Raw genomic sequence first — 13933 nt, forward strand, 5'->3', positions numbered from 1 at the left:
AAATTAGCCGGGTGTTGTGGCAAGCACTTGTAATCCCAGCTACTTAGCATGCTAAGGCAGGAGAATTGCTTGAACCTGGGAGGCGAAGGTTGCAGTGAGCCGAGATCACGCCACTGCACTCCAGCCTCGGTGACAGAGCCAGACTCCGTGTCAAAAAAAAAAAAGAAAGAAACATCAGTTTTATACAAACTTTAAAATACAGACGACTGCTACGTTCTGTAATTTTTAGTAGTAATTTTAAATAGGCTTCATTTAGCACCCTAAAGAGCAGGTATCTCCTAATAATTTTTTTCAGAACTTTCTGGGTAATAAATGCCATCCCTCTGGTACAAATAAGGACAACCCATCTCCATCCTAAAGTTTTATATCCTTTGCTGGTTCTTTACAGTTTACAGAAAAAACAAAAGGCAGCAGTTTCTGAATAAGTCTGGATTTAAAAAGCATGTACACATGTACTAATGCAATGTTTTTCAAACAGGTACTATGTGCTCAAGAGTAGGATACAGAGCAGTGTGCTGGGCATAACACATTATGTGATTTAATTCTCATAACACCCTGGGAGCTGGTACTAAGTGTATAATAATTTTCAGGATTTAGGTAAAGGGCCCAGCATTTTTGTTGCTTCTTCTGTTTCTCTGCCATCAAATTTTTTTAAAAACTGCAAAAAATTAAAGCTAAATATAGACAGATGAAAGAAACATGGAAAGCAAGAGTTTAATGTAGTTTAGAGAAAATTTTATTCTGCTTATATTTACATTTTTGTGACTTGTGGAGCAACTACCGGATATGCAGGAATGGAAAACAAGTTCCTAAATAGAATGTCTCTGCAAATACTGGTTTTAATGTAAAATTTAAAAACCAAGACCCTACAACATATAATTTATTTTTCCATTTATCTGTTTTTGGATTTCAGGAAATTGTAAGCACCAGCTCTAGAAAGACAACAGGATTCACCAGCCAAAACTCTGATCTCTTTTACAAGGTTCTGTGAGGCAAGACTCCAGGGTAGGGTCACACCTAAATAAGGCCTCCAAAAAGGGTGAATCTCAACAGAACTGGGTCAGGAAGTGGACCCTATGTAGAATTCTGTTCTCTATGCCACTGGGGTATTTCCAGTTTTGTTTTTTCTAAGCTTACCTAAAAGAAACTTAAATACCAGAGTCTGTGTAATTTTAATCTTTTCTAGCCACTGCCCTGTCAACTCTATATTATATGCTAATATGCAATTTAAACAAATCCCTTAAGGTTCTCTAGGGTAAGTTTATTAGGAAACAAATATGTACACTTAACAGGATGAAAGAAATAGAAATACTGCTGGGCCTGTTGGCTCATGCCCATAATCTCAACACTTTGGGAAGCTGAGGTAAGTGGATCATGAGGTCAGGAGTTCAAGACCAGACTGACCAACATTTTGAAACTCCATCTCTATTAAAATTACAAAAATTAGCTGGGTGTGGTGGCGGGCACCTGTAATCCCAGCTATTCAGGGGGCTGAGGCAGAAGAATCACTTGAACCCAAATGGCAGAGTTTGTGGTGAGTCGAGATTGTGCCACTGAATTCCAGCCTGGGTGACAGAGGGAGACTCCATATCAACAAAGAAAAAAAAAAGAAATTATAACAACAATTCTTCTGTTCATAAATATCCTTTCAAGTATAGGGATCAGAAGTCACAATATAAAGTGGCAAAAAATGCCCAATATTTTGGACATATCTATTTGTTGTACCAACCATATGATGGTTCAATTATTTACCCAGTTGCTAGTCTAGACTAAAAGTTTCTGGACTGTAGGAACCATGACTGCTTCATGTTTTATTTTAATGGTCATATGAAATGGAATTTACTAGTTTATCTATTTGGGTCTCCAGATGTCCTCTTGTTTATCATCCAAGTACCACGAAACTGGATAAACTCTCATCTGGGTACCTACCAAAGACACCCCTTGTATGAGGGGATGAACAAACACAGGATGATTCATTTCTCTTACACTGAGAAAGAAGCAGAATTAACTACTCTTGTCAGCCTGACACAATTCTGCTCTGGACATCCTCAAATCCCTCAAAGATACCTGGATGATTGTGAGAGAATTCCCAGTGACCTGGGACTGATGGCCCAATGATAAGCCAGGCTGGAGAGACTCAGGCTGATTCTCAATGAGAAATGGAACTGCCTTGGTGGAGCTCCAGAAGCTGGATCACCTGTCCTGATTTGCTAGCTCTTGGGTAAAAGAAAGAACACAAATACTGTACTCCAGTATCACATTTTACAGGTAAATATAGTTGTGGTCATAGCTCTGGATACTTTGTGGCCTTGTTCTCTCACTTTTAAGATGCTTTTCTATACTTACACATATTCTGTCATGAGATTCTATTTCCTCCTGGAAGCTCTCACACCACTGTAGCAGGTCAATGAACAAGATGTGAAAAATCTCACAGAGCCATACTGCCAAATGGGGGCTGTAAGCTGTCTAGGCTGACATCTCACAATGCAGAAAATGTCTTTTGTTACTTTTCTGTACATTCTCTATCCAAAGTCCGGCCCTTTTTTGTAAATCCCAGGCAGAGGCCAGATGTTATCTGCAGATTCTAGGTAGGTTACACCTGGCTCTGCATCCTTTGTTGTTACAGCAAGTGGAGTACAAACGAAGGAGAGATCCCCTCATAGAGGCTGCTCTAGCACATTCTAAATGATAAGTCTACATGGAAAAAAAAAAAAAAGCTGACACAACATGAATATTAAGTAGACAGTTTATTTGGATAAAGTTTACAGATAATAACCTGGGAGCAAAGATTAAAGTTGCCTAGAATCTACACTTCGATTAGCAGTAGTTACAAGAAGATTTGTAAAGACAAAAAGAGAAACACAGAGTGGGCTGACACGAAGTTGTTTGTCAGTAATTTCTATTTATGTAAAAAAATAACCTTGGTTATTAATTAGATATATATCGTTATAGTTTAGGGTATGGGATATAGTGTCCAATGTGGCATTATTAGTTTAATTTATAGCTACATGTGGCAATACTGAACAGTTTCAAAAGATGAATACACAATTCAAAGGGAGGAGAAAGACATAATTGCACTTTTATTTTAACGTCTCTGAGTTTGATAACTAAAAGGACTTGCATTTTTCAGATAAAAGTTTTTTAATTCCCAAATCCCAAGACCTGGACTCAAAATATGGAGCTGCAGATTTAGGGCTTGAGTGGCTGGAGCAGCAGCACATGTTACCTGCACATTTGTGAGCTTTTTAGCAAGGGAAGGAAGAAAAAAATGGAGATTTTCTTGTCTACATGTCTACTCAATGCATACATGTTACTCTACTTGGGTTTATGGGCCCCATGGTCTCTGAATCAGTTTCATGATTGAAGATAAAAGAGTCATTGAAAGAAGTAAAATGATTGATTGCTGCCCTGTGAAATTTATAGAAATCTGATCTAGACTCTCTAGAAGTGACTGTAGAGGACTATAAATAACAAATAGGCAGAAACACAATTCTGCCTGCACATTTAGGGAACAGCATACACTTCTCTGCACAAATGTGAGTTGACTGGAAGCCTGAGACGGAACGTCCCCTCTAGAGTAAATTCTGGTTGGCACTGTATGTGTTTATATCATGTCTGGTAATTCTAGACTGTTTGGAAACAATAATTAAAAGAAAAATTTTCTCCAGCCCCAGAGAAACTCCACAATAATAGAACAGAAAGAAAATGGTTTTATTACACAATTAAACTTGAATGTGACATGCATCATAGTCAATCTGCTTAAGAGACTGCAAAAATAGAAAGACAGCCACCATAATTAGTCCACAAGTAGAAGAATTTCAGCACCATGTCATACATAGTTTATCCTAAATTCACCTGGAGATTGAAGAGGCCATCTGTGTATGCTAATTACTTATATTCAATGACAAATAAACTTTTCACCTCTTCATAACAGGAGGAAGTTTAGCAGCTTGAAGCCAGGTGCCTGCTAAACGTAGGCTCTCACTCTGCTACAAAAATGGTTGAATAGGATTCTATCTTTTTGGCTATTTACATTTTAGAGCAGTGGCTCTGTACTCCTTGGCATTGGGCTACAGCACTCCTGCTTGCTTTCTCCTGAGTGCTAGTGTCCTCTCTTGACCTCTACCATCTGCCACTGAGGCACAGCTCAGAGCACAGTTTACAGTTTATGTGAATTCCATTTGCCACAGCAGCACTCTAGGGTCACATCAGAAATGGAAGCCTGAGCTGCAGGAGGAGAGCCTGCAGGCCTCCTGGGTAGAATTTCACCTTCACAATAATGGAAATGGGAGCAGTGTTTCAGCCTCAGTTTCTACTTATAATAGTGACAAGGAAAAAATACTGCTAAATTTCCAGCATGAGTCCAGATAGAGATAGCTCCAAAAGTTGTCTCTCACTGTGACAGCCCACCTTATTCAGAAACCATGGGATATTAATAGGGCTTCTGAAACAGACACCCAAAGCATTGGAGAGAAAAACAGATCTGCATCTGAGCAAGATTCTTTTGAGAGAAAAAAGTTAGATCTTAAGAAAAAGCTCAGTTTACATATAAGATTGATGATGTCAGCCAGAAAATATTCCCCTAAAAGCAATTTCTCTCTGAACACCCAAAGTGCACAGCTACTCTAAGCATGAGAAACATGTGCATTATGAAGGAAGGGGGCAAGGCCAGGTGAGATGGCTCACGCCTGTAATCCTGGCACTTTGGGAGGCTGAGGCGGGTGGATCACAAGATCAGGAGTTCGAGACTAGCCTGGCCAATATGGTGAAACCTCATCTCTACTAAAAATACAAAAAAATTCACAGGGCATGGTGGTGGGTGCTATAGTCCCAGCTACTCGGGAGGCAGAGGCAGGAGAATAACTTGAACCCGGGAAGCAGAGGTTGCAGTGAGCCCAGATAGTGCCAGTGCACTCCAGCCAGGGGACAGAGTGAGACTCTGTTCCCCTATAAAAAAAAAAAAAAAAAAAAAAGAAAGGAAAAGAATGGGGGCATATTTTCAGAAGAATTTTATAAAGTTTCATTTCCATTTCTGCTGTGCTCTCCTAGCCACTGAATGGGGGTCTATATTGAAATATATCTTACAACTTCCAATAACACATTTTGATGAAAAAATACAAACTGACTATGTTCATACACTGGAATATATTAGATCTTGCAACATAGCTAATTGAAGAACTACTATAGTTTTTGGGTGGCCACATCACCTGTCTTTATTTGTCTTGTAACAGCCGCATACAAATTTAGTGAAATAAAAGATACTAAAATTGTGCTTAATCATAATTATCCTGATTGAATAAAGTAATAAACATGTCTAATATCTACTAACTCTAACAATTTGGTTGTAAATATTCTTTGGATATTAGATATAAATATCTAAGTATGAATAATTTTAATGAACTAGTCATAATGTATGTAGCATTTTAAAAAATTAAAATTATACATCAGTTAGGCCGGGTGTGGTGGCTCATGCCTGTAATCCCAGCACTTTGGGAGGCCGAGGATGGTGAATCACGAGGTCAGTTTGAGAACAGCCTGGCCAATATAGTGAAAGTCTGAGGCCGGGTGCGGTGGCTCAAGCCTGTAATCCCAGCACTTTGGGAGGCCGAGACGGGCGGATCACGAGGTCAGGAGATCGAGACCATCCTGGCTAATACGGTGAAACCCTGTCTCTACTTAAAAATACAAAAAACTAGCCGGGCGACGAGGCGGGCGCCTGTAGTCCCAGCTACTCGGGAGGCTGAGGCAGGAGAATGGCATAAACCGGGAGGCGGAGCTTGCAGTGAGCTGAGATCCGGCCACTGCACTCCAGCCTGAGTGGCAGAGCAAGACTCCGTCTCAAAAAAAAAAAAAAAAAAAAGAAAGTCTGTCTCTACTAAAACCATATAAAAAAATTAGCCGGACCTGGTGGCTCACAACTGTACTACCAGCTACTTGGGAGGCTGAGGCAGGAGAATTGCTTGAACCTCGGAGGCCGAGTTTGCAGTGAGCCAAGATCGCACCACTGCACTCCAGCCTGGGCAACAGAGGCTGGGTGCTGTGGCTCACGCCTGTAATCCTAGCACTTTGGGAGGCCGAGGCAGGTGAATCACGAGGTCAGGAGATCGAGACCATCCTGGCTAACACAGTGAAACCCCGTCTCTACTGAAAATACAAAAAAAATTAGCTGGGCATGGTGGCGGGGGCCTGTAGTCCCAGCTACTCAGGAGGCTGAGGCAGGAGAATGGCGTGAACCCGGGAGGCGGAGGTTGCAGTAAGTGGAGATGGTGCCACTGCACTCCAGCCCCAGCGAGAGAGGGAGACTCCGGTGCGGGGTGGGTGGGGAATCTATACTTCAGTTAAAACATTTTATGTTTCAAAAGCATAAATAACAGTATTAAAATAACCATTTAAGTGATTAATTCAAAGTAAATATTGTGGCTTTGTATTCATACTATTTTAGAAAATACTGTTTAGGGCTCATGCCTGTAATCCCAGCACTCTGGGAGGCTGAGGCACGTGGATCACCTGAGGTCAGCAGTTCAAGTTCAAGCTGGCGAACATGGTAATACCCCATCCCTACTATAAATATAAAAACTCAGCCAGGCATGGTGATGCATGCCTGTAAACCTAGCTACTCAGGGGACTGAGGCAGGAGAATCACTTCAACCTGGGAGGCAGCAGTTGTAGTGAGCAGAGATCAAACAACTGCACTCCAGTCTCGGCAACAGAGTGAGACTCTGTCTCCAAAAAAAAAAGAAAATATTGTTTAATTTATGTGAATGCAGGTTATCTACAAACATTACACATAACTATGCTAATTGCTCTGAAGTAATAAATAGAAAGCAAGGTACAACTACAGACTCAACTGTTCAGTTTATACCCTGAACTGTTCTTGCTTTCACAGTGTAAGTACTTCAGCCTGCAAATATTGGATAGTTACCTTGGATTATCAGGTTTCTGTCACAGAAACTGAGTATCATTTAGTCTTTATTATTCTGTATTGTTACCTTTAATCTTATCTTTGTGCTAAGCTCTGTGTGCTCCTAGAATGAGCTTGTATCTAAACAAATCTGTGTCTACTTTAAAGGAATAAAAATCAAAAAAATAAACTTTTCAGAACCAAAAACAAAGCAATAAATCTGAAGTACAAGATAAAGATAATCTGGAGTCATAAAAAATGACAAAAGTTTTATTTAGTTGTTGACATGATTTACGTATATTCAAACAAGCAGAGAAAAACATCTACATATATTCTAAATTCCTTAAGAAAAGAGGGAATAGAAGCCAGGCGTGGTGGCTCACGCCTGTAATCCCAGCACTTTGGGAGGCTGAGGCAGGCAGATCATGAGGTCAGGAGATCGAGACCATCCTGGCTAACACGGTGAAACCCCATCTCTACTGAAAACACACACACACACACAAAATTAGTTGGGTGTGGTGGCGGGCGCCCGTAGTCCCAGCTACTTGGGAGGCTAAGGCAGGAGAATGGCGTGAACCCAGGAGGCAGAGGTTGCAGTGAGCTGAGATCATGCCACTGCACTCCAGCCTGGGTGGCAGAGCGAGACTCTGTCTCAAAAAAAAAAAAAGAAAAAGAAAAAAGGGCATTGCAAAAATTTTTTTGGAACTTTTGAAAGACTTTTTGAACTCTTGGACATCTGAAATTAGCACACTGTATGCACTTGAAATAATGTTTATGGAGGAAAAACCAGAAGACAGAAAGATATTATATGATATCCATAAGTGCACAAGACCAATGCAACAGAATAGAGAGCCCAGAAATAATGCCACCCTCCTATACTCATCAGAGTTTTGACAAAGCTGACAAGAGGATTGTGGGAAGAATTCTCTCTTTAACAAATGGTACAGGAATAACTACCTAGCACTATGTAGAAGACTGAAACTGGACCCCTTCATTACACCACACACAAAAATCAACTCAAGATAAATCACAGACTTACTATAAGAAACTCTGCAAGAAAACATGGGGAATAACATTCTAGACACAGAAACTGGCAAAGACTTCATGACGAAGGTACCAAAAGCAACTGCAACAAAAGCAAAAATTGACAAATGGGACCTATTTAAACTAAAGAGCTTCTTCACAGCAAAGGAAACTATAAATAGAGCAAACAACCTACAGAATAAAAGAAAATATTTGCAAACGTTGCCTCTGACAAAGGTCTAACATACAGAATTTATTAAGAACCTAAACTTTAAAAAAAAAGTTTACAAGAAAAAAGCAAACAACTTCATTAAAAAGTGGGCAGAAAACATGAACAGACGCTTGTCAAAAGAAATACATGTGGCTAACAAGCATTATATATTAAAAAAAAAAGGTCATCGCTAGTCATTAGATAAATTAAAAGAAAAACCATAATGAAATACCACCTCACACCCATCAGAGTGGCTGTTTTTAATAAGTCAAAAAATAACAGATGGGTAAGGTTGCAGAGAAAACGGAACGCTTACTCTGCTGGTGGGAGTGTAAATTAGTTCAATGACAGTAAAAATCAGTGTGGTGATTCCTCACAGAACTTAAAACAGGCCGGGCGCGGTGGCTCAAGCCTGTAATCCCAGCACTTTGGGAGGCCGAGATGGGCGGATCACGAGGTCAGGAGATCGAGACCATCCTGGCGAACACTGTGAAACCCCGTCTCTACTAAAAAATACAAAAAACTAGCCGGGCGAGGTGGCGGGCGTCTGTAGTCCCAGCTACTCGGGAGGCTGAGGCAGGAGAATGGCGTGAACCCGGGAGGCGGAGCTTGCAGTGAGCTGAGATCCGGCCACTGCACTCCAGCCCTGGCGACAGAGCAAGACTCCGTCGCAAAAAAAAAAAAAAAAAAAAAAAAAAAAAAAAAAAAAAAAAAAGAACTTAAAACAGAATTATCATTTGACCCAGGAACCTCATAATTGGGTATATACCCAAAGAATATAAATTATTATAAAGACATATTCACATGCATGTTCATTGCAGCACTATTCACAATAGCAAAGACGTGGACAGGCCCTGAATGCCTATCACTGGTAGACAAGATACAGAAAATATGGTATGGTCAGATGCGGTGCCTCATGTCTGTAATCCCAGCATTTTGGGAGGCCAAGGCAGGTGGATTGCCTGAGCTTAGAAGTTTGAGACCAGCCTGGGCAACATGGCAAAATCCTGTCTCCACGGAAAATACAAAAAGAAAAATTGGCCAGGCATGATAATGCATATGTGTAGTCCCAGCTACTTGGGAGGATGAAGTAGGAGAGAACTGCTTGAGCCTGAAAGGTTGAAGCTAAAGTATGCCAATATCATGCCATGGCACTCTAGCCTGGGCAATAAGCCTGTCTGCAAAAATAAAATAAAAGATTTAGTAAAAACAAAACATGGTACATAAACATCATGGAATACTCTGTGGTCATTAAAAAAAAAAAAAATGACCATGTCCTTTGCAGTAACACTGATGAAGCTGGAGACAATTATTCTTAGAAAACTAATGCAGAGGCCGGGCACTGTGGCTCATGCCTGTAATCCCAGCACTTTGGGAGGCCAAAGTGGAATAATCACCTGAGGTCAGGAGTTTAAGACCAGCCTGACCAACATGAAACCCCTCTCTACTAAAAATACAAAATCAGCCAGGTGTGGTGGCATGTGCCTGTAATCCCAGCTACATAGGAGGCTGAGGCAGGAGAATCGCTTGAATCCGGGAGGCGAAGACTGTGGTGAGCCAAGGTCGCACAATTGCACTCCAGCCTGGGCAACAAGAACAAAAATACGTCTCAAAAAAACAAAACAAAACAAAAAACAAAAAAAGAAAACTAATGCAGAAACAGCAAACCAAATGCATGTTATTATTTATAAGTAAGAGCTAAGTAATAAGAACATATAAACACAAAGAGAACAACAGACAGTCAGGCCCAGTTGAGGGGGGAGGGTGGGAGCAGTAAGAGGATCAGAAAACATACCTGTTTGGTGCTATGCTTAGTACCTCAATGACAAAATAATCTCCACTCCAAACTCCCATGGCATAATTTTAGCTGTGTAACAAACCCACATGTATACACCCCATCAAAAATCAAAGCTTTAAAAAAAAAAAAAATCCCTGTGGAGGAGTGGGAGAGTGCAATGTAGGTGAAAGGACTGATTTTCATTACAGATAGTGGCCCAGGTGGTGCTGTATTCTGATTTATTTTTGTTTGCATGCAGATAGATGAGATTATAAACAGGAGGTCCTTAGGTTGGTGGAGAAAACAGGTTGCTGCTGCAGATTCTGTGTCTAGGGGTGGGGATATGCCAGGGGACTTGTAGAGACTTCTGGGTTCTTGGCAAGAAACACTAGGATCAAAATGCCGTGGTGAAGTTCCTGAGGGTGGTGCTCAGTCCTGGGAAGAGTGTGGACACGTCAATGTCTAGTGTGTGTGTTTGTGAGTGGGTGGGAATCCTGTGATGGCAGCTGCAAGAAAAGGGGGTCTGTCATCAGAGCTCTTTCCTCTAAGTTTTCAGTCTTCTGTCACCTTGGAAGAAGACCTTAAATCACAGGACAACAGGCAGTGTGACAGCCTGTGTACAGGAGAACAGAGCCTCCCATTTTCAAATACTCAGAGCTTTGTTCCAGGTCAGGCCTCCGTGATATCTTTTTTCTGACACCAAATCTGTAGAGTTTGCTGAACATCAAACAATTCTCCAACACCAATTCATTGCCTAATATTTGAATTCTGACACCACCCAGAGTCAGCACAGACCCTGAACCCGGGCTCATTCTCACAACATTGTCCCTCACTGCAAATGCCAATCAAAAACCCCATAGGCCAATCTATACTTCTGAGCTACTGTTTGAAAACTGAGGACTCCCAAACCTCCCTGAAATTCAATAATTTGGTACAGCTACTTACAGAACTCAGCAAAACACTGTAGTTATGTTTACCGGTTTCATATATAAGATGCAGCCCAGGAAAAGCCAAATGGAAGAAATGCATAGAACAAAGAAAAGAGATGGGGAAAGATGAAATACATAGATAATCCTGGAAAATATTTGTGATTAATAAAATTCTCTATTCTTTGTGTGCTCCAGGAACAGTACATGGAAAGAAACGCCCTTCTCATTATGACTTAGATGGTGCCCTCTTTTCTTACCTATTACACAGCCAGACACATACTCTGCACATTTTCTCCTTTTTCTCATTAAGAAATTCAGTTGAATTTGTCTTCAGTGGTCAAAATAATTTTTTTTTTTTTGAGATGGAGTCTCGGTCTGCCACCCAGGCTGGAGTTCCTTGGCACCATCTCAGCTCACTCTGCTTCCAGGGTTCAAGCAATTCTCCTGCCTCAGCCTCCCAAGTAGCTGGCATTACAGGTGGCCACCATGACTACTGGCTAATTTTTGTATTTTTAGTAGACACAGGGTATCAACATGTTGACCAGGCTGGTCTGGAACTCCTGACCTCAGGTGATCCGCCTGCCTCGGCCTCCCAAACTGCTGGGATTACATGCCTGAGCCATGGCGCTCAGCCTAAAATATTTCTTAATCAAACTTAAGTTTATCTCCATCCCTCAGGCTAGTGAACTTTGAGCTGCCCTCAGTCTGAGTCAACATACAACCCCATTTTATGTCCCTCCTAAGAACACGCTGATTTCAGGGTAAGACATTCTCTGATCTAAACTTTTTCACCCTCCATTTGCCATTCCCCTCTCACCTTCCTCTGTAATCTTGTTTACTCCTCCCTATAAAAGAAAGCCCTTTTCTGACTACATTTTTTGCAAGCCATAAAGATCTTTTAGTTAGTTGGTACTTCTTCCTGTTGCAATACTTTTTAGGAACTCATTTTTTTTTTTTACGTAAATCTAACATTTGTATTTTAGAAAGTGTAAAAAGTGCCTCAAAACCGTAACAACTTAATTACCAGTAAGACCCTCCCAGTTTCCTTTCATCTTAATCTTAACCGCATCTGCCTGCGGGGCCCCAGCTTTCCAGGGCTCTGTAGCTTCTTTCAGCATAAAGGCTCCTTCCACGGCTGGGGTGAGCAGTCTGAGGTATCTGCAGGGGAGACTCCCCAGAAAAAACTAACAGGGTCTTTAATAACCTCCTATCGGCCGGGTGCGGTGGCTCAAATCGATAATGCCAGCACTTTGGGAGGCTGAGGCGGGCCTGATGCAGAGGGTTCAAGACCAGCCTGACAAACACGGAGAAAACCCGTCTCTACTAAACACCAATATTAGCCGGGCGTGATGGTGCATGCCTGTAATCCCAGTTACTGGAGGGGCTGAGGTAGGAGAATCATTTGAACCTGGTAAGCCGAGGTCACGCCATTACATTCCAGCCTGGGTACCAAGAGCGACACTGTGTCCAAAAACAAAAAACAAAAAACAAAAAAACCCACAACAACAAAAACCCTCCTGTTGCAGGCTTAATATCAGCCTTAGCTTGGAGACACTAGGTTCAAGCTTTAATTTCCACGTCAGGGTTATTCACTTGGTTTGTGAAAGTAAGTGTTAGAAAATCAGTGAAATTACTCACAGTGTTTACATAAAGGAAGTTTTAAGATGCTTACTTTTTTTTTTTTTTTTTGAGCCGGAGTCCCGCTTTGTCTAGCAGGCTAAGATGACTGGATCTCAGCTCACTGCAACTTCCGCCTCCCAGGTTCAAGAAATTCTCGTGCCTCAGCCTTCCAAGTAGCTGGTACTACAGGCACGTGCCACCACGCCCAGATAGTTTTCGTATTTTTCGTAGAGACGCGTTTCACCACGTTTGCCAGGCTGGTCTACAACTCCTGACCACGTGATCCACCCGCCTCGGCCTCCGAAGTGCTGGGATTGCAGGCTTGAGCCACCGCACCCAGCCAGGAAGGGGTTTTGAACCCTAATGCAGTTCCTGTTTTTGTTTCCGTCCCCTGTTGTCTGGGATCAGACCGCACAATCTAAGCTGATCCCCGTAAGCTTAGACCGAAACTTTTTCCAAATAAGGTAAATGCGCGACTTGCGAGAAAAGGAAAAGGGGAAGAAGAAGGGGTAGGGTTGATTTACAACTTTTACAACTTATGACCAGAAAGTTAAGTCACTTAAGAGGAACTCTGTTGTCCTAACACCTCTTTACCTCAAGCGATCCGCCCGCCTCGGCTTCCCAAAACGTTGGGATTATAGGCGTGAGCCACCGCGTCCGGCCCCATAAATTTTTAAAAGGAGAAAAGAGACACTGTAAACCCAAAGGAACAAAGCTCTTCCCATTCATGAACCCGCACCCCGAGTCGGGATTCTCCCCTGCCCAACCTCCCCTGGTCCCTGCACAATCTGGGAGAGAGGCCACGCTGCGGGTGCAGAGCTGCCCAGAGAGGGCTCCACGCCAGGGCACAGTCACCGCTCAGTGAAGAGACAAAGCGCCCGGGGGCCCGGCTGTCAGTACAGCTGCCATCTTACGGCTGAACGGGACTGAGGCCGAGCTGGTTAAGAACTGGGAGCGCAGATTGTGGAGCCGACTGCGGGGAGGCCTGAGTCCCGCCACAGCCACTTTTCACCGGTTCCAACCAGTCCCTCTCCTCTCTCGGGATGTCGGACCGGCACTCTCACCATTTTTGGCTTCCAGGAGGTCCCGGTGTCTTAGCTGTGGATCTCCCAATACCTGCAGGACACAGGACCACAGAGCCTGAGCATCTAGGAGCAGTGAGAACGAGACCTAGAGCTCTGACTACAGCGAGAGACAAAGGCCACACCAAATCCGGAAACCGTCCTCTTCGCTCCAGCTGCCTTTCTGATTGGACGGTTTCCAGCCCGCCGCCCCTGATTGGATAATGCTTAAGGCCCCGCCCTCTGAGGCCCCGAGTGACAGTAGATGTGATTAGACGCTGGGCTGAGTGAAGAAAGAGTGACAGCCTACGCTGCAGCCTTTTCAGGCAGGGCTTCCTCCCTGAGCTGAGCCAAGCCCACCCCAGAGCCTGGGAAAATTCTCTTTTCTTTACTCTCTCTCTTGTTGAATGT

At 42.6% G+C, this 13933-nt stretch overlaps 1 protein-coding gene across 1 annotated transcript in view; it reads right to left on the minus strand.

Moving 5' to 3' along the window:
- The window catches only part of LOC117093720 (zinc finger protein 737-like), a 48196-nt gene extending 34503 nt beyond the window's left edge, over nucleotides 1–13693 (minus strand). The window contains 1 exon segment of the mRNA XM_033229238.1: nucleotides 13526–13693. Within this exon segment, the coding sequence (XP_033085129.1) occupies nucleotides 13526–13528 (3 nt within the window). The 5' untranslated portion in view covers nucleotides 13529–13693.
- Nucleotides 13694–13933: the final 240 nt, after the last annotated feature.

This window comes from Trachypithecus francoisi, unplaced genomic scaffold (assembly GCF_009764315.1).
Source record: "Trachypithecus francoisi isolate TF-2019V2 unplaced genomic scaffold, Tfra_2.0 Lachesis_group12, whole genome shotgun sequence".
Classification (NCBI taxonomy): Eukaryota; Metazoa; Chordata; class Mammalia; order Primates; family Cercopithecidae; genus Trachypithecus; species Trachypithecus francoisi.